The sequence below is a fragment of the Apiospora aurea genome (assembly GCF_038362705.1).
Source record: "Apiospora aurea strain CBS 24483 chromosome Unknown utg000004l_segment0_segment0, whole genome shotgun sequence".
Classification (NCBI taxonomy): domain Eukaryota; kingdom Fungi; phylum Ascomycota; class Sordariomycetes; order Amphisphaeriales; family Apiosporaceae; genus Apiospora; species Apiospora aurea.
The window spans coordinates 2395327-2414055 of NW_027117391.1; the positions used below are offsets into that span (position 1 = coordinate 2395327).

General features: G+C 56.0%; 6 protein-coding genes across 6 annotated transcripts; 3 read left to right on the top strand and 3 right to left on the bottom strand.

The window, feature by feature from the left end:
* Positions 1-356: 356 nt before the first annotated feature.
* On the top strand, positions 357-2012 carry PG986_005530 (uncharacterized protein; the record flags this gene model as incomplete). The annotated part of the gene is made up of 1 exon (XM_066841752.1): positions 357-2012. One exon carries the CDS (start codon positions 357-359, stop codon positions 2010-2012), a length of 1656 nt encoding a protein of 551 aa, XP_066701614.1.
* Positions 2013-2593: 581 nt separating this feature from the next.
* Positions 2594-4169, bottom strand: PG986_005531 (PLP-dependent transferase; the record flags this gene model as incomplete). The annotated part of the gene is made up of 2 exons (XM_066841753.1): positions 2594-3165; positions 3245-4169. The coding sequence occupies 2 exons, from the start codon at positions 4167-4169 to the stop codon at positions 2594-2596; spliced, it is 1497 nt and encodes a 498-aa protein (XP_066701615.1).
* Positions 4170-4748: 579 nt separating this feature from the next.
* Positions 4749-7544, top strand: PG986_005532 (bifunctional dethiobiotin synthetase adenosylmethionine-8-amino-7-oxononanoate aminotransferase; the record flags this gene model as incomplete). The annotated part of the gene is made up of 3 exons (XM_066841754.1): positions 4749-4982; positions 5128-6641; positions 6734-7544. 3 exons carry the CDS (start codon positions 4749-4751, stop codon positions 7542-7544), a joined length of 2559 nt encoding a protein of 852 aa, XP_066701616.1.
* A 72-nt stretch (positions 7545-7616) lies between these two features.
* Positions 7617-9563, bottom strand: PG986_005533 (uncharacterized protein; the record flags this gene model as incomplete). The annotated part of the gene is made up of 3 exons (XM_066841755.1): positions 7617-8537; positions 8684-9262; positions 9360-9563. 3 exons carry the CDS (start codon positions 9561-9563, stop codon positions 7617-7619), a joined length of 1704 nt encoding a protein of 567 aa, XP_066701617.1.
* A 1127-nt stretch (positions 9564-10690) lies between these two features.
* On the top strand, positions 10691-12171 carry PG986_005534 (uncharacterized protein; the record flags this gene model as incomplete). The annotated part of the gene is made up of 2 exons (XM_066841756.1): positions 10691-11110; positions 11188-12171. The coding sequence occupies 2 exons, from the start codon at positions 10691-10693 to the stop codon at positions 12169-12171; spliced, it is 1404 nt and encodes a 467-aa protein (XP_066701618.1).
* Positions 12172-13491: 1320 nt separating this feature from the next.
* PG986_005535 (PHD-finger domain-containing protein) lies at positions 13492-16277 on the bottom strand (the record flags this gene model as incomplete). Its single annotated transcript, XM_066841757.1, has 2 exons — positions 13492-15066; positions 15147-16277. The coding sequence occupies 2 exons, from the start codon at positions 16275-16277 to the stop codon at positions 13492-13494; spliced, it is 2706 nt and encodes a 901-aa protein (XP_066701619.1).
* Between the last annotated feature and the right edge of the window lie 2452 nt (positions 16278-18729).

The window sequence follows — 18729 nt, forward strand, 5'->3', positions numbered from 1 at the left end:
GCTCCTGTCAATTGAGTACCTGGCATGTTACTATAATAGCCTTTTATGCATTATAGCGTGAAATTGCACCAGTACCCCCGCAAATAAGTACCCAAGCTCGCCTAATAAAGCACCCAAACCCGAGCGTCGTGCGTGCATCATATTTCGATTACCCAGGACGCAACATCGTCGATTCCACCACGTACTGCTTACTTACTTGGGCTACACCACACCGAGCTCTCGAGCCATTGCGGCAACTGCGTAAGTAAATAGCAGAGGCATTGCTTTTCGGGGCTGCCATCATGCCTCCGTTCCTCTCTCTCACCTGGCCCAAACAAATGTCATAACCAACTCCGTTTTCCCACTCTGGTTCCAACATGTCGGATTGTACAAGAGGGAGCGGGAGCGGGCACGGAGACTCACCACCGGATCCACAATCATATACCTCGGAATCCTCAACGGCTGCTGTCGACGATGACAGCCAGACGCCACCCCAACAGATGAAGCAGCGCGTTTCCAAGAGAGCGAAGCGAGCCCAGGTCTCGCGTGCCTGCCTGCGTTGCCGACGCCTGCAAAAGGGATGCAGCGAGTCGCGACCTTGCCAACGCTGCATCAAGGTCGGCTTGGGAGACCAATGTGTTGCCGCGGCTGGCAAGGCCCAATCCGCCAAGCTCCATATTCCCGACCCAGACGACAGTTGCGCTACCAGTCCACCCCTGCTCTCCCCTGTCGTCGGCCTGCCCATCATTTCGTCTTTGGACCTGCCCATATCACCACAAGCATTCACCAGTTTCCCACGCGAGTCCTTCCAGAGGCACCGGAGTTTGCTGCCTAGCTATGTCGTCGACCATTCCATCGAGCGCTTTTTCGCTCGACTCTGCCCGACCATACCCATCCTCTCCCTGGGTTACGTCGAGTCTCTCCGAAGAAGGATCACTGACTCATCCGAGTCCGGTGTCGAGGCCTATTGTGTCCTGGTTGGTATGTGCGCCATGGTCTTCATTCAAGTCGAAGAGCCCGGCAGTCGGCAATTCTCCCATGTGGTGGGTGTTGACAACAATGGCGCCTACGGATGGACACTTTTAGAGGAGGCTCTCGCTGCTCATCGCAACTTGGCGAGACGCTCAAATCCCACTCTCGAGCACGTGCTATTCACCTTCTTCATCTATGCATGCCATGCCGCTCTTCTTCATCACAGCCAGGCTTTCTTCTTCCTTCGCGAGACAACCACCCTATTTCTTCTACTGGACCTGGACATGTTCCAAGAGCCTTGTCGGACACTCGCCGGGAGACTATACTGGGTATTGGCCGTCTCTGAGCGCTCTCATGCCATCAGATATCGGCGGCCTATCACGCTGCAGATTACCCCATCATCCCCTCCTGTGGACTCGGCTATTCTCGGGACCCACGACCCGCAGGCTCTTGCTGGATTTGAATGTCTGATTGCACTGTTTCGCCCCTTGGATACGTCGTTCATAGCGACATATAACGGCGAGAATCTGTCAAGCCCGCACTCCCCCGGCGCCTTGGACGATATCGAGGCCAAGATATGCGGTGCTTTGAGTCTAACACCCCTTTCGTCACTACAAGATACACAAATCGCGAACCTAGGGGTCACGCAACTGTGGCTGCGCGCCATCTTGTGGCAAGTTCGCCTCCGCCTAGGACATCTTTCGGAAGATCTCCCAGGCACTGAGCTAGTGCCGGCCAATTACACTTACCAGTACCCACTGGATATAGCCCGGGACGTGGTTGCGAGCATCAGGGGGCTTAACCTGGAATGCCTCGCCGTCCATGGTGGCGGATTTACCGAGAAACTCTTCGATGTCACCTCAGCTGCGATTAACGTCGTAGCCCGTATCCCGGTAGATTCTGATCGGCATGACGCAGTCGAGCACATACGGTATTTGAGGCATCGCATCCATCGACTACCTGGGGGCAACAAAATATACTCGAAGCTTCTCGATAAGCACTTATTGACCGCTTTGCCAGGCCTTGACACCATGGATATTGATCCATTTAGTGATGGCTGAGAACAAGAGAGAGGAAGAAACGAATGAATCAAGTTTGTTGGAGACTTTGTCGGGTAATTTTCACCAAAGTATTCGCGGACTAGGGCGTTAAGTCACATCAGCAGAATATACCAGATTTTTCGACTGCTGAATTGAATTTCGAAATCTGCCATCAAAGCTCAGATCTACGCTGCATTCAAAGTTACATCCGCGTTTACCCCAGGATAACGCCAAGAAAGAGTGCACATGGCCTTATTTGATCGATCTAGCAGGAGGTAGTTCTGATTTAAATCGAACCCCCGAGTTAACCCTGGCCATAATCGCTTCCATCTCGAAAGGGTTCAACGATTACGAGACGCTGGTAAGCGAAGACGCCGGCGTCACGGGCACGCAGCTGCCCCTACGTACACTGGACTATCAGTCGTACATCGATACTGCCTGGTGGATCAGTTTTTATGTGAGTCTTGAATGCCCTCGGCAAGCACGCTCAATCGTAACTACCGCATCACGGTCACAAATCTTGCTACGGTTCGAGAGTAATAATAGTGCACTGGTGAAAAGGGGAGGGAGGGGAGGAGGCTTTAATGCTAGTATTTCAATCACTATAGCTGTGGTTTGCCCGGTCGCGCGACGCCGGTAGTAGATCTTGCAAGTCCAACTCCTCCTCGACTCTCCGTTGCAGCAGCAGCAGATTGCTGATCCCGTATCCATTGCTCAACAACATCTCCAAGCCCTCGGACCTGCTCGAAGGTGTTCTTGGCATGGAGACAAAGGCGGACTCGCTCAGTTCCGGCCGGAACGGTGGGCGCCACGATGGGCCGCACCATATATCCCCTGCGCTGGCAGAACGACGCCAGGCTGCGGGGTTTGGTCGTGAAAATGGGCATGATGGGTGATCCCGAAGAAGAAGAATCAGGGTCGTCGCTGCTGACTCGGACCAGGTTAGAGGAGGAGGACTGTGCATAGTGGCTGCAGATGTCTTGAAGAAGCTGGTACGCATAGTCGGTGAGCTGGCGCAGATGCCGGTGGGCTTCGTCAGCACCTCCGCCGGCGAGGTGGTCGTAAGCGGCGTCGATGCAGATTAGAGAAGTGAGCGCCATCGAGGTTGTGTATATGAAGGTCCGGGCATAGTTGATCAGGTAGGCCCTAGTGGTAGGGGAACAGAGAACCACGCCTAGGTCCGTCGTATGTCAGCCACTTGAGCTCTTTCCCGGCGTTGGCTTTTTCTTCGGAGCTTTGAGTTCCTTACTTACCTCCCGCGCACCCCATGGCTTTGCCAAACCCGTGGACTCGGGCCCATATCTCCTTCTCCAGGCCATGTTGGCAAACCAACCCACGACCCCTGGGCCCCAGCACCCCGGTCGAGTGTGCCTCGTCGATGATGATATAGCCGTTTCCACACGGAAGGTATTTCTTTACCGTATTGACGAGATTCACGATGTTTAACACGCTTCCGTCCATACTGTACACGCCCTCGACGCAGACGAAGACGTGGGAGCGACCATCTCGTATCCTCTCCGCATTCGGATACCCCGCCGCCGTGATCTCCGCCAAGGCGGCACCAATATCTTGAGCCGTGCTGCTACTGCTGCTGCTGCTGCTCCCATCCAAGCCGTCTCTTCCCCCTCCTACTACCGATGCGTGGGAGAACGGGATGCACTGAGTCGCGCGGCTCAACCGCAAGCCGTCGTGAACGCTGGCGTGGATGGCCTCGTCCAGGAGGACCACGTCACCGGCCTGTGGCGCGCAGCTCAGCAGACCCACGTTGGCGTCGTAGGCCGAGTTGAAGAGGAGCGCCGCCGGCGCGCGGTGGAAAGCGGCGATCTTGTCCTCCAAGCCCTCGGCGAGCGCCGAGTTCCCGTCCAGGAGCCGCGAGCCCGCAGATCCGAGTATGCGCCGTCGGTCCTGGTTTGGTGTCGATGCCTCTGCTGCTGCTGCTGCTGCTGCTGCCGCTGCCGCTACTGGCTTGGCCGTAGTGGTGGTGGTGGCGGTGGCGGCGGTGAGACGGCGCTCAAGTCTGGCTAGCACGGTCCGCTGGATCCCGGCGTCCTCGGCGAATGATAGATAGTCGTTGGAAGAAAAGTCCACCGCGCCAGGAGGGTTGAGGGTCAGCTGCCTCAGTCTCCCGGCATCTTTGCGTCTTGCTAGCAACGTCTCAAACGTCGCTTCCAGGCCCATTTTGCATGCCGTTGCAGGATATCAATGGGCTTCCGAAATCTTCCTCGTCTTTCTACTTTTCATTCGAGGGCAGCCAGCATGTGTGACATGGTAACATGCGTCCACTGCTCGAACAGGTTTATGCCTCGACAGACCGTCGCGCTGTTGTCTCCGGATATCGGTTATCGTCAACCTTCCTTATGGGGCTTCGCGACGGAGATGCCCACACCGGTCGGCAGATCAGTGGGGTCCATTGGGCAACGAACACTTTCAGCTGCATCCCATCCGGCCATTCAGAGGTGGTTTGGGAGTAGCCGAGACAATCTAGGCTCCTCGGGCCTTGAACGCGCATCCATGGTTTCCTGCATGCTCATTGCTGTGGGCCCCAAGAGCGGCCTCTTATGTAACGACAGCCAGATGTAGATCAGCAGCCCCGCGGACTATAGGCCCAAACTTGGTTCACTCAGATGTAACGCCATCCGTTAACCCCGTTGCAGAAATTAAAAGCCGCGCGCCCTGCATAACCCCTCGAGCGCTGCAATCGTCTTCGCAACAACAACAACAACACCGCAGCACGGCATGCCGCCGCGACGATAGACCATGGCTCGTTCTGCATCTCTGCTCTGGCGGAATCTGCGGGTATATCAGATATATGGCGCCAACACCGATGTCGGAAAGACAATCTTCACCACGGCGCTGTGCAAGGCCGCAAGGAGGCTTTACCGGGACGAGCTGACAGGCTATTTGAAGCCGGTATCGACAGGGCCAGGACACGAAGCTGACGAACAGTGTGGGTGTTGCACCAAGGTCACCACTGGATGGATCAAGGCTGACGTAGTTCAGGAGTAATCGGGATTATATCCATTGCGAGTCGGGGGTTCCATTGATAACCAAAATGTAACAAATGCCGCAGCCACATCACAAAATACACACGGGGTGTGTCGTGTGCGACATTGCATCAATATGACTTGGCCATAAGTCCACATGCCGCGGCTGTGGGCAAGGTGAGAAGATCCCTTCGAGAGCCTCCTCTCCCCGTATGGCATTGCTGACAGAGAACAACCATGCAACAAAGGCCGTCCCCCGGGATGCGGATCTCTTGTCCTCGATATACTCTCATCTGGCCAAGGCGGCGGGATCCGGCACCTCCCCCGACGGTTGGTTCTTCATCGAGACGGCCGGCGGCGTGCACTCGCCCGGGCCCTCCGGGACCTCCCAAGCCGAGCTCTACCGGCCGCTGCGCTGCCCGGTCCTGCTAGTCGGCGACGCCAAGCTGGGCGGCATCTCCACGACCATCTCGGCGTTCGAGGCCCTCACGCTGCGCGGGTACGACGTCGAGGCCGTCCTGCTGTTCGAGGACGATCGGTACCGCAACGCCGACTACCTCCGGACCTACTTCGCCGACAGGCACCGCGGGCTGCTGGTGGTATCGGTCCCTGCGCCCTCGCCGAGCGAGTCCCACGGGAGCAAGGAGGACGCGGAGAGCATGCGGCGGTACTACGAGGAGACGAGCCGTTCCGATGCGGTTCGGGGCTTGCTGGGACATCTAGACGGGCGCCACTCGGCCCGCGTGGCCCGGCTCGAGTCCTTAGCGTCTGAGGGTCACCAGAGGATATGGTGGCCATTCACGCAGCAGAAGCTCCTGTCGCCAGACAAGATTACCGCAATCGACAGTGCCCATGGCGATTTCTTCCAGACGCTGCGCCCATTTGTCCCCCAGGAGGTTAGTTCTCCAGTAGAGCACAAGGGGGCTGACCTACGGAAAAAGCCACCATCATCTCAAAAGGAGTCGCTCCTGCAGGCGTCCTTTGACGGCTCCGCGTCCTGGTGGACCCAAGGCCTCGGCCACGCCAACTCCTCGCTCACGCTCGCGGCCGCGTATGCGTCGGGCCGCTACGGGCACGTAATGTTTGCGGAAGCGATCCACGAGCCGGCCCTGGCCCTGGCGGAGACCCTGATCCAAGGCATGCGACGTGGCAGCGGCGGCGGCGGCGGCGGCGGCCCCCACAGACTCAGCCGCGTCTTCTACTCGGACGACGGGAGCACGGGCGTCGAGACGGCGCTCAAGATGGCGCTGCGGGCGGCGCGGACGCGGTACGGGTGGGCCGTGGACTCGAAGCTCGGCATCGTCGGGCTCGAGGGCGCGTACCACGGCGACACGATCGGGGCCATGGACTGCGCGGACCCGAGCGCGTACAACGAGAAGGTCGAGTGGTACGAGGGCAAGGGGCTCTGGTTCAGACCGCCCAGCGTGATCTGCCGCGAGGGTAAATGGAGGGTCAATATCCCCGCCGAGTTTGGCGAGGCGGGCGAGATATATGCCGAGTCTCTGACTGACGTGTTCGACTTTCGCGCGCGGGAGGGGAGAGGGGAGCACCTGCTCTATGAAGCGCACGTGGAAACGGTTCTGCGGCATCACCTCGACAAGGGGAGGAAGTTTGGGGCGCTCATGATGGAGCCTGTAGTCCTAGGCGCCGGCGGCATGGTGCTCGTGTAAGTGGCTGCAGCCCTTCTTCTTCTTCTACTACTACTAATCACCACATTCTTATCGGCACCTGATCCCTAATGACTGACAATGTTCGCAGAGATCCCCTTTTCCAGCGAGCCCTGGTGAATGTGGTTCGCCGCTCGCAACACCTGTTCAGCCCAGAGTTCGTCGGGCAGCCAAGCGGCGACGGAACCGACTGGACGGGACTCCCCGTCATCTTCGACGAGGTCTTCACCGGCCTGTACCGGCTGGGGCGGTTCACGGCCTCCTCCTTCCTGGGGCTCGACGCCGACGTGTCCGTCCACGCCAAGCTGCTCACCGGCGGGCTCGTGCCGCTCTGCACCACGCTGGCTTCGGAAAGCATCTTCCGGACCTTTTCCAGCGACGACAAGACGGACGCCCTGCTGCACGGGCACAGCTACACGGCCCACCCGGTCGGCTGCCAGGTGGCGCTGGAGTCCCTGCGTCAGATGCAAGACCTGGAATCGAGCGGCCGCTGGGCTCCGTTCCAACGCGGCTGGGCTGGTGGGACGGATGACGACGATGCCAAACAACAAGACGGCGTGGCGGGCAACGACAACGACAACCGTGCCGAACGTTTCTGTTGGTCCATTTGGTCGCCGCAGACGGTGGACTGGCTGTCGCGTCGTCCGTCCGTAGCCGGCGTCTGGGCGCTTGGCAGCGTCCTGTCTATCCATCTCGAGTCGCCGGGCGGCGCGGGATACACTAGCACGGCCGCTGTCGCGCTCCGCGATGCGCTCCGAGCTACGAACCACGGCCCGTCGCAAAACCCCTGGAACGTGCACAGCCGGGTCTTGGGGAACGTCTTGTATCTCATGGGCAGCCAAACGACGGGGCAAGAGGTGGCGCTGGAGACTGAGCAACTGCTAAGGCGGCATTTGTCTTGAGTTGAGCTGAATTGTATATAATAGCGAAAACCTCTTCAGGACGGAACTACGCAATGTCTATGATATTCGTGTCTACATCTTCAAAGGATACTTTTTCCGAATCTTGGTCCCAAACCTCCCAATCAAGACCGGGATGGGTATCATGGCCAGACAGATGAACCCGAGCACACTATTGCCCCAGCCCAGGCCTAGGTCATCGAACAGGTCGGTACCCGCGAGCGGCAGGAAGGCCGCCGTGAGGCTGCGGAGCACGGCGAAGGCCGCGAGGCCACTCGCCGCGTAGACGGGGTAGGCGTCAATGATGTAGGCCTGGGCGGCCATGTAGATGCCGAACATGCCGACGCCGAGGGGCGTGAGCCCGAGGATGGGCACGATCCAGTGCGTCTTGTACCGGGCCGACCAGCCGTACCAGAAGAAGGTGAGCGGAGTGGCGAGGGCGTACCACAGCATGATGGGCAGGCGCATCTCGGGCTCGTAGACGCCGCCGTTGCGCTTCGTGCGGCTCACGACAACGCGGTCCGACCACACCGAGAAGGTGACGAGCCCGATGCCGTACCCGAAGCCCATGGCCAGGAAGGGCAGGCCGGACACGCCGGTGCTCCAGCCGTACTGGCCCTCGAAGACGGGCGCCACCGTGTTGTACATGAGGTAGATGGTGCCGTAAACGAAGGAGATGTACAGCGAGAGGATGGCAATCATGGGGCAGAGGAAGAGGAACTTCAGGGGCCGCGTGAGGCCCTGCCGGATGACGGCCCACTTGGAGAGCGTGCGGCTCTGTTCGGTCTCGTAGCAGGACACAAGATCGGGCCGGTTAAGTTCTTTGCGGAGGGCGGTGACCTTGCGCCGCATCAGGACCCGGCTGTTCGTCTCGGGCAGCAAGATGATGAGCAATACGGTTGCCACCGTAGATGGTATCATGACGATCCAAGACGTCCATCTCCATCCGATCGTACTGGCGATGAAAGCGCCAATCACAGGCCCGAATGATGGCCCCTTTATTTAGACACAGCGAGATTAGTTTGGCGGCGGTGTTTCTGGCTGGCCAGACACCATCACCCTGCTTGGCACCTCCTTATGTGGAATACTCGAGGATTGATACAATGACAGGTAAACAAAGTTAGAGAAGATTCAAGACTTACCATTGTAGGACCAATCGTCCAAATCGAAATAGCAAAGCCTCGCCTTTCAACCGGGAAGACATCAGCGATGACGCTGCCGCCGAGAGTCAGCGTGGCGCTTCCGCCAATGCCGTTCAGGAGCCGGAAGATGATGAGTGATGCCAGGTTAGGCGCCAGACCGGTGCCAATGAACCAGATGCAGAAGAAGACGTTGGAGCACGACAGGACGATGAAGCGCCCATAGATCTCCGACAGCGGCGAGAGGAACAACGGTCCAATAGCGTACCCAAGCAGGTAGATGCTCACGGGCATGGCGCCCAGCGTGGTGCTCGGGTTGCCGAACTCGGCGCTGTAGTACTCGATGCCCGGCGCGAGGATGGAGGAGGCCAGGGGCGTCATGAAGGTCACGAGGGCGAGCAGGATGATGACCCAGTATTGCCGGCTCCGGGAGAAGTTTTGCGGGTGCTTGGGGTCGTCTTGGCCGTCCCACCCGATGACGCCTCGGTCGAGGTCGGTCAGGGGCAACAAGGCCGGAGGCAGCTCGTCCTTCTTGCTACTCTTCTTGCTGAGGATTCGTGAGAACCTGCTTCGCCTGCTCGCCTGGCTTGCGTGCGAAGCAACCGGCGCTATTTCATCATACTGCGTACTCTTCGTAAGACGGGCAGTGTTTGAAGTGGGAATGGAAATGGGACCTTACCTGGTCACTGTCCGGATGCCCCGATGCTATCGAAGCGCTGCCCTCCTGGCCAGCTCCCTCTATACGCTTCTCTCCTGCCTTCTCGTCGGTACTTGAGTCTTCCACCGAGGCCGACTCATTCGCTGAGGACATGCCAAAGCCATGGGCAGTCCCTGATGCCCTGGACTGTTCCCTGGCTTTCTCGATATCGGGGTTCCGAGCCATATTGTCGTTGCGACTGCATGCGATGCGATTGACCAAGTATAGGATTATCCAATGGGAGTGTTAAGTGGTGGCCGGACTTGAATCACCCAGCCCCAAAGAATACCTAAGCTACAATGTCTCAGGGGCTTCAGATCGGGCGGGGGTGCTGCTGCTCGGCGCTAAGCAAAGCAAGTGAACACAGCAAACATATTGACCAGCTTTGCTCTCCAAGCGAAAAGTGACCCGGGGATGGAGAGGAGCGAGGAACGGGCTGGGATTTATACGCCGAAGACGCGAAGGACTGGCAGGCAGGCCAGGATGATGGCTAACGGACTACATTATGGTTTTGGGCGATATGTAGGGGGGCGACGAAGAGGCGGGACCAACGAAGCCGGAAATAATCAGCACGGTGGTGAAGTATCGCGTGAAGGGGGTATGGGGTCTTGGGAGAGGCATGATGCCATTGGCTGGCGGGAGGCGGGATGATACGGCACGAGACTGGCGATCACTAAGGAATTATGCAATCAGGCCGTGCATCCATCTCGCTTTTCTACCCAGTCCGGCGGCACCCCAAGATCCGAGGTAGGCACAACTACCAGGTATGTACATATCCGGATGGAAAGGCTAGCAACCCCGCGGATAGCCAGCCCCTCCTCATCATCGTCACCGATCCCTCCTTGCCTACTTAAAGTACTTGATGTAGCACTACCCACTAGGTTAGCCAAGTGCTACTGCTAAGCTCTAACTTGAGTATCCCCACTGATGGCGCTACCAGACGCTAAATCTCGGAGTGTCCACTATCCCAGGCTTAGCATGACAGCATCCTTGCAACAATCGGCAGGCGCGTTCTGCCTTTTGAGGACACGCATCGCAAAAAAAAAAAAAAAAAAAGCGTTCAACACAATCAATCGCTTATCCAACACATGTGAACGCATACCAAGTTGGTTGGCTCAGTGTAACCCCCTTCACCAACACAACACCCCCATTCCCAGCCAGAGGAGAGGCATGTTCACACGCGCCGACTGAACACGCCAAGGCATGAAGCACATCTGACCTCGGCCATACTGTGCCGTGTCGTCCAGTCAGTCCATAACCGACCGACGCCCGTCGATTGTCCTCCTCGTCGCATCGTCTCGCCCACCTCCAATATGTCGAGCCAACTTTCGCGACCCGAGTCCCTGGCCCTCGCCGCCCTGTCGCTAGCCTGCGCAACTATTTTGGCCAATACATTCTCGGGCGAGGGAGCAGGCGCGCTGATCGCATCCCTGGCCCTTAGCGGCCTAGGCTTTGCTGCCAGCTATGCCATGATCCGTTGGCTGGGCCCAACCTTCATCAAAGCCGGTCTGCGCGGCAGGGACATGGCCAAGCTGAACAACAAGGACATGCTCCCCGAGTGCATGGGCGCCATCTGTGCTGTCGTCTACCTGCTCATCATCATCGTCTTCATCCCCTTTCCGTTCTACAAGGACATCGTGCTCGCTACTAGTGGTGGTGGAAACCGCGATGTGGTCATGAACCTCGACTATGTCCAGAAGGGTCGCCTGCTACACAAATTCCCCCATACCAAGGTACGTCACTGTCACTGTCACTGTCACTCGCGACACCCCCTGCGTCTCGCTAATCATATCTGTTATCATTATCGCAGCTTGCTTCGTATCTTGCAGCCATCATCTCTCTGCAATTTATCACCATCCTCGGTATTGGCGACGACCTCTTCGACATCCGCTGGCGGCACAAGTTCTTCATTCCCGCCTTCGCCTCGATCCCCCTCCTCGTCGTTTACTTCATCGACTTCGGCGTCACCTCCATCGTACTACCTACATTCCTCCAGCCCTATGTTGGCCGCGAATTGCTCGACCTGGGATTCCTCTACTATGCCTACATGGCCGCCTTCTGTATCTTCAGCCCGAATAGTATCAATATCCTGGCCGGTATCAATGGCATCGAGGTTTCGCAGTCTATCGTCATCGCCCTCCTCTTGGCCTTTAACGACGTACTCTACTTGATCACCCCGTATCCGCATCCCGCGACCGATTCGCATCTGTTCTCGCTCTACTTCCTGCTGCCCTTCTTGGGCGTGTCCTTTGCGCTCTGGATGCACAACAAATACCCTGCGCGCGTGTTTGTGGGCGACACGTACTGCTACTTTGCCGGCATGGTCTTCGTCATGGTCTCCATTCTAGGCCACTTCTCCAAGACCTTGATACTGCTACTGATCCCGCAAATCTTCAACTTCCTCTACAGCGTGCCCCAGCTCTTCGGCTTGATTCCTTGCCCGCGTCACCGCTTGCCGCACTTCAATGCGCGCTCCGGGCTCCTAGAGCCGAGCGTCACGAAATGGGAAGATAAGCAGCCGAAACCCCTCATCAAAGATGTCTTGGAGCTGCTCGCCTCGCTGAAGCTGTTGCGCGTCACCAAGGACAAGGACACCGGCCGGATTCTCGAGACGAGCAACTTCACCATTCTGAACCTGTGGCTGGTGTGGCGAGGCCCGTTGCGAGAAGACCGCCTTGCCTGGGAGATCACTGCGATGCAAGTCGCGGTAGGCCTGTTCGGCTTGTTCGTCCGGCACAAGCTTGCCCTGCTGGTTTTCAGGGCGGATAACTGGGACCTCGGAAGCGCTGTGTAGGGACGCGCCGTATCTTGAAGTCTCGCTTGCCCCCGTTACGAAGCGCCTGGAAGCGCCTGGATGAAACATTTGGGCAGCCAACATACTGCTGCTAGTGATTGCTTTGGGCCTTTGTTGTACATAGAACCACCCAGAGGCCCAGAAGAAGCCATAAAGATACCCCTTCCCTCGAGGCCAGGTGGTGCCTTGAGAGAATCTACATATCCTTTTGCAACTGACTTCAACGGATATGTTGCTATTAAGGCGCAAACATGTTGGTAGTTGCTAATGGTACATTTGGACGTGGGAGATAGCTACAAGAACCGAGCCTCCCTTGAAATACAAATGCATATAAAAAGATCATGGACCAAAATAATACTCCACCTGGGTGACTTGGCTGACTTGGTGATTTCCCCTATCCAGGAGGAGTTGTTCACAAACTTCGAGATGCAGGCCACAACAAAGCTCACTCAGAACTCAGGAGTAAATAATCAACAAGAATTGCAAACATCATTATGAACTTGATATTCTTTCTTTATTGCATCTTCTCATTGCCTGCCTCCAAAAGGCCGGCATTGGGAGATGCAAACTGGGTTGGTACTTTAAAAGCTAATAGCTGGCTGGCTAATCTTGAGCGACGATCTCTCTCCCACTCTTTCACACTTCTTTCCACCCTCGTCTGATTGCATGAGAAAATGAAAACAAAGGGTGGCTGTTTTCACCCCCTCCATGCCCTTTCCTTCTTCACCTTCAACATAATCGTACAAGGTTTGTCTTTGCCTGGGCATGTTTGAAGAGAAAAAAATACTTCTTTCGTTTGACCTTTCTTTCCATGTACTCTCATCATTCGTCCTTCCAATTAGGAAAAGGGGATGTGGAACAAGATAAGAAATCAGGCTTTTCGTCGCTCGTACTTCAGCTACCTGCAACGTCAACTCCGAGATGTCATGCCGAGCCGAGCACAGTCGTGACTATAAAACGTGAAAAAGGAAAAGTCCGCCAATGATAGGAATTTCCACGTAGAAACTGTTTTGAAAAAAAAACCCTGATGACCCTCTGACAGGATCCCATGAACCGACCAACCCCATGGTCATGACCGTTATAGTGACCGATAAAAATCCCCCAAACGCCGCGCAACGTACAGACGAACATCATAAAACGCCATCAACCAGTCCAAATCCGTCATAGGATCACGAGTAAATCCGCGGCTTGGACCCATATGCTATTGAACACGCCTCGGTTCAACTTGAAACTCTGGCTGGCACATCTGACAACCATCTCTATATATTACATAGAACCTCCGAATTATTGGCTCCAACGCAATATTGCGCCACGTTATCGTTACGCCTCTGCTGATTTGTCCGCAGCGGGGCAATCCAGCATGGCCACATCGGCGCTTGAAGGGGATTTTGATCCCTCCGGCACTGTGGGTGGCTTAAGCGATATCTCGGTCGGTTTCGCTGCTGCTGCCGCCACCGCCGCTTTGTTCATTCGACTCTTTGTATAATCGCTCAAGCTGAGTTTCTTCTTCACCGGGCTTGGTTGCGCGGTGGTGCCGTTGAGTGATGCTTGACCGAAAGGATTTGGCATACTGCTTGGGAAAGGTGACTGTACAATGACCCCAGCCGTCGACGTGGGAGTGTTGGGAGAGGCTGACACGTTGGATGCTTGGAACATCGAAGGTGGTGGCATTTGGACTCGCAAATCGGGTGATTTGGTATTGGATACAGGACTTGTACTTGACGCTGTGGTGACCAGGGATGGCCTTCTGTCCGTAGGGGAAACTGGCGGTGCGTCAACCATGGCTATGTCGGTGATGGCGACTTCAGCGTGATGTGGCGCGACTGGCAAGCTGGCCTCTTTCACGGCTTCGGGAGAAGGGAATCGTGCGGTTTGCTTCAACGAGGGAGATTCGAGGTCCATTTTCACCATTGCCGACGTAACAGAAGTAGGTGACGCCGCTAGACTTCCTCGGCACTCCTCGCCGTCCGCACGGAGACGGTGGCGACTTTCAAGCAAGCGCTTGGATAAAGACACGATTCGCTTCTTCGGCTTAGGAACTTCGCGTTGCGGGCTGAACCATTCTCCATCCACGTGGTCCGTTTGTACCGAAGCATCCCGGTACTCGGGCTGGGGGCCTTCAGATGAACGACCCGATTGAGAAGGCCAATGATGCGTCGATGACTGTGGCCTCCCACGGCTTGTCGTGTGCGGCGAAACAGAACTCGACGGAGAACCTGACATACTGCGGTTGGTGCCAGCATCAACGTACCGACGCTCGCTGGTGCCATTGGGGCCCTGGCTGTGTGATTTGCTAGATCTGGCTTTGGTCGTTCCGGAAGAGGTGTTGCCATCTGATGTGCGCTTTTTCTTCCGAGCGGGCTGCTGTTGCTCCATCCGCCGAAAAGAATCTTCTACCATAGCGACTTTCCGTTTGTCCCTATCAGTAGGCTCCGTGAGTATACCTAAAGTGTCAAAAGAGCCTTGTCGTGCGGGAGTCATGTCCCGACTTGGAGGTTTGCTGCGGGAAGATCCTGAGTCATTATCGCCTCCGTCGTCCAAATGTCCCTCACTAGGGGCGCGGCTGTTTGCAGGGTTTCCGGCGCTGTTGGGGGAGACAGCGTGCGTCTTAGGCTTGCGTGGCTTTTTTTTGTTCCCGGAAACTGACCGCGAGTGTGACCTGCTTATGAAAGTGCGGTGAAATCGAGCAAACGCGCATTCGGGACCAAGGTCGCACGCACAGCCCCCATATTCCGAAAGAATTTGGTAAAGCCACGACGCAATGTGCTGGTAATATTCCATTTGATTGGGATCAAACTCTGGTTGGTGATGTGCTTCTTCATTGCGGAGTCCAAGAAGTCTCAACATGCGAACGCTATCGGGTTTGGGCAGCCGGAAGTCCCAAGGTATGGTTATCTGTTCATTCGGGGCAATGTTGCGGTCGCTGACCAACCAGAAATGATATTCGGAGCCCCCGACAAATACGTATCTAACACAGCGTTGGGCTTGCAACTCCTCCGCACATAACGGGCAAGTGAACCTTCTTTGCGAGTGTCAATGTAGAGGGGGAGATCCGGGTGAAAGAAGACGAATGGAAGCGGCGAGCTCAGTTCCGCCCACCGGTTCCCCGGATCCTCACAGTATTCTTTCTGTATACCGATCTGACCATTGAGCTCGATCAAGGGAATGTCCTTATTAATAGCATGGGGTGTCGAGAGATAACGCCAATGCAACACCGTGTCAGGTGCCACTATGTGCTTCTTCTGCTCTACGACAGGTGTCATTTTGACGGCATCTATGTTGCCGGGAAGATTCTGAAAGACTTCGTCATATTCGCAGCCGGTTTCGTGCCGTAATTTGTCGTGATCGCGTGTCCAGAGCGACAGAGTATTCGAAATGGGTAAACTGGCGAATGAGTTTGTTTGCACAATTTGCATGTCGCGGTCGTCGTTGTACAAGGAGAGGAACCCACTGGAGTATTCATGGATTTCGAAATCGGTTGGAAGGTCCGGTGGTGTGGTGGCAGGACTCGGGGGATGCCCATGAGGATTAACATTCTTCTGGCTTTCGGAAGGACTACGCTTCGCAGGCTGTGAGCTGATCGAATGATTTAGCCGATGCGTGCTCTTGGACTTCTTGTGATGTGATTCGTGGGGTTGCTTGATAGTGGAATCCGAACCGCTATGGCCATTCAGTTGAAGATCGGTCGGCTTCGATCTCTTCTTGTGGGTCTTGGACGGGGGTCGCTTGGGTTTCCTTTCGGGAACTTCCTCAGTGTTGACCTTGGTACGCCGTTGCCTCTGACGCTCATGGGCGTGATGGGGGTTAAGCGGCCGAGGTTTGCAATCGGCACAGGAATGGGCAAAGTCCTCTGCGTACGCGTCCTCGATATTGTGTGGGTAGAAACATTCGATGTGCTGCCAGGTATCGCATGTTTCGCAGTATATCGTGTTCCCGTCATCGTCAGCAAAACCGCAGATACACTTGATCGTGTACGGTTCTTCCTCGACGGTCTCGGCCTTGCTGGGGACATGGTGTAACAAGGCTGGCGTTGACTTGGGACTGAGGAGGGTGGTCTGACTAGGAGCCACAAAGTGGGTTTGTAGTAGATGGAGCTTTTCTGTCATAATCTAACAGGACACCTCGCGAGGCGGAGGTGTCGCGAGGGTATCGAGGTTGTTGGAGGGAGGGGAGCCTATTGGAGGAGTCGGATTGTCATGACGAAGCCCGTCGTGTAGTGGCGCGACGAAGGCACAGAATGCAATGTAAACCAAACTTGAATGATGAAGTCGGCTACAGTCGCGCGCTAAACTTGCCAGTCTCTCGTAGCAAGCTGTGGTTCCCTCTCATCCGCTCGGGGTCGAGGTTGACAATGCCCTCACGGTGGATTCGAGATCGAAAAGGCCGCTATCCTACAGACAAAGGACACGTCGTGGCGCCGGAGAGTTCTGGCGAAATAAAGCAGACCCGACAATAGAGCAGGGTCGCCTGAACACGATTTCGCCAGCAGAAGTCGAGCGCGAATGTCGTGGCGATGGTCGACCCGAGAATTGGAATTCGATCGCGGATGGTTGCAAGTGAAGGCTGATTCGGTTGAGACGTGGAACGGGCGAGAGGAAAAGGTTGCGCGCCTTTCGAGGAATAGACTTCGAGTGTGGATCCGGGAAGAGATGAATGCATGTAAGAGTTTCAATTCGAAGGGGAAAAGCCGTTAAGGGGCAGCGGCGCGTCGAGTCTGTCCTGGAAAGATAATAAAGAGAAATATGTGTGTTTGGGGGAATAGTAGGGATTGACGAGAAGGCGTAGGTGAGTACAGATGGGGACTGGGGGGGCATGAGAGGATTGAAGGTGGGCAAGGAAAAGGCTTGCGTTGCTGAGAGGGAAGCGAGAGATTGGGATTGGGAAGCGGAGACTGGAATTGGACTGACTGGGCCTAGCAGGAGCCAGCCGAGAGAGAGAGAGAGAGAGAGAGAGGGAGAGGGAGAGACAAGACAGGCGCACCAGAGTGCGAGAAGAGAGAGGGAGGGAGAGGGAAAGCACCAGTAGGTGTGCAGGTGTGCCAGCACCAGCACCACCCACTGCAACAGCAGCACCCAGCGTTCAGCAGCGTCTAACAGCGTGGGCATGCCGTTAACCTACCTAGGTCCTCGGGTGTCCCTGTAGGTAATAATGTACAGGCAGGTAACGCAAGGTAAATAAGCCTGGGCATCCCGCCAAGTAGATCCAACACACCTAACTTGGTTGTGACTGACTGCTGGCTGGCTGTCCCAGGTCAGGACGGACTGGGACCTTGAGACTGGGACTGGGCCTGGGACCGGGACTGGAACACTGAGGAGAGGGAAAGACCTCAGGGACAGCAAAGGAAACAAGAGGTGCAACCGTACTTGTTGTGAACGCATCCCAATTAGGCCTGGTGCCATCGAGAGAGCGAGCAGCGTGCTGTAAGAAAAGTGAAAATACCTACCAGTCGGAAGGCGGGAAAGCGAGCAGGGCATCTCAACACTCAGAAGGCAACTGCCAGTGGCTGCTAGCGTGGCTCGCGCCGCCTGTTTGGATGCACAGTCCCATTTCCCGTCCCCCAGGCACAACTCGCCTCCTGCTTCTCTCTCTTGGTTTGGACCAAGGAAGAGAGCAAAAATACCAATGAGGGGGCTTGCCGTGTACTGAAAAGAAAGACAAGTCTGTGATGGCGACTTGGGAATGTAGAACAAATGGAAAAGGAGAAAACGTAAAACAAAAGCAAAAATTCACCTTCTTACTCACCTACGTAGACGTGTGTTTTTTTGTTCTTGCTCTGGTTCTAGTGAGAAGTTGTTGATGCCAGGCAAACTTGCTCCATTTACATCAAGTTGCGATGCAACATGGCATGGCGGTAGGGAGAGGGTGGAAGGGTGACAAGACGAGCAGGCAACAGCAGGTTGGCAGGTTTGCTCTGGGCTGGAGGGGGACAGCTGGGAGGTGACACTTTTGCGCCCCCGGGTACAAAGCAAAGGATGTATGCCTGCTCGTAGTCGTACTGTACCACCCTCCGAGCCAGCCACTAGGCATAAGCAGCCGCCCAGGATCAAGCAACGAAGGAAACGAGGGGTTTGGGATAAGAAAAAACTCGGGCGATTCATCCACGAGTAGTAGTAGTAGCGGCGCTCGCGGCATCGCGCGGATGCAGGATTATGGGAGGTAGTGGCCACTCACAAGCCAGCCTTCAGGTGACGGCTAGGCTGCAATGAGTCTGGTGTACGTCGGCCGCTTCACACCACGGGCGCAAGAACTCTCGAGTCGATCATCTGGTCCCACCCCTGCAGAGCGAGCGGAATCCTGATTGACTGGCGTTCGAATGCCTGACCAGCAGTAGCCTGAGGACAGCAGAATCAAACTTCGGCCATGCAAGCTGTGGGTTTGCCTTTGCAGGAATAGTGATAGAAGATGATGATGGTGTTGCCCACGCACAAATGGGCTTGTTTTTGTTTTGTTTGTTTTTTTCTGCTGAAGAGCTGGAGCCTGAGAGGTTGTCATGCTCGAACGATGAAAAAGGGAGAGCGTTCCTCTAATAATTAGAGGCGGTAACAATCGCTCCGCGAA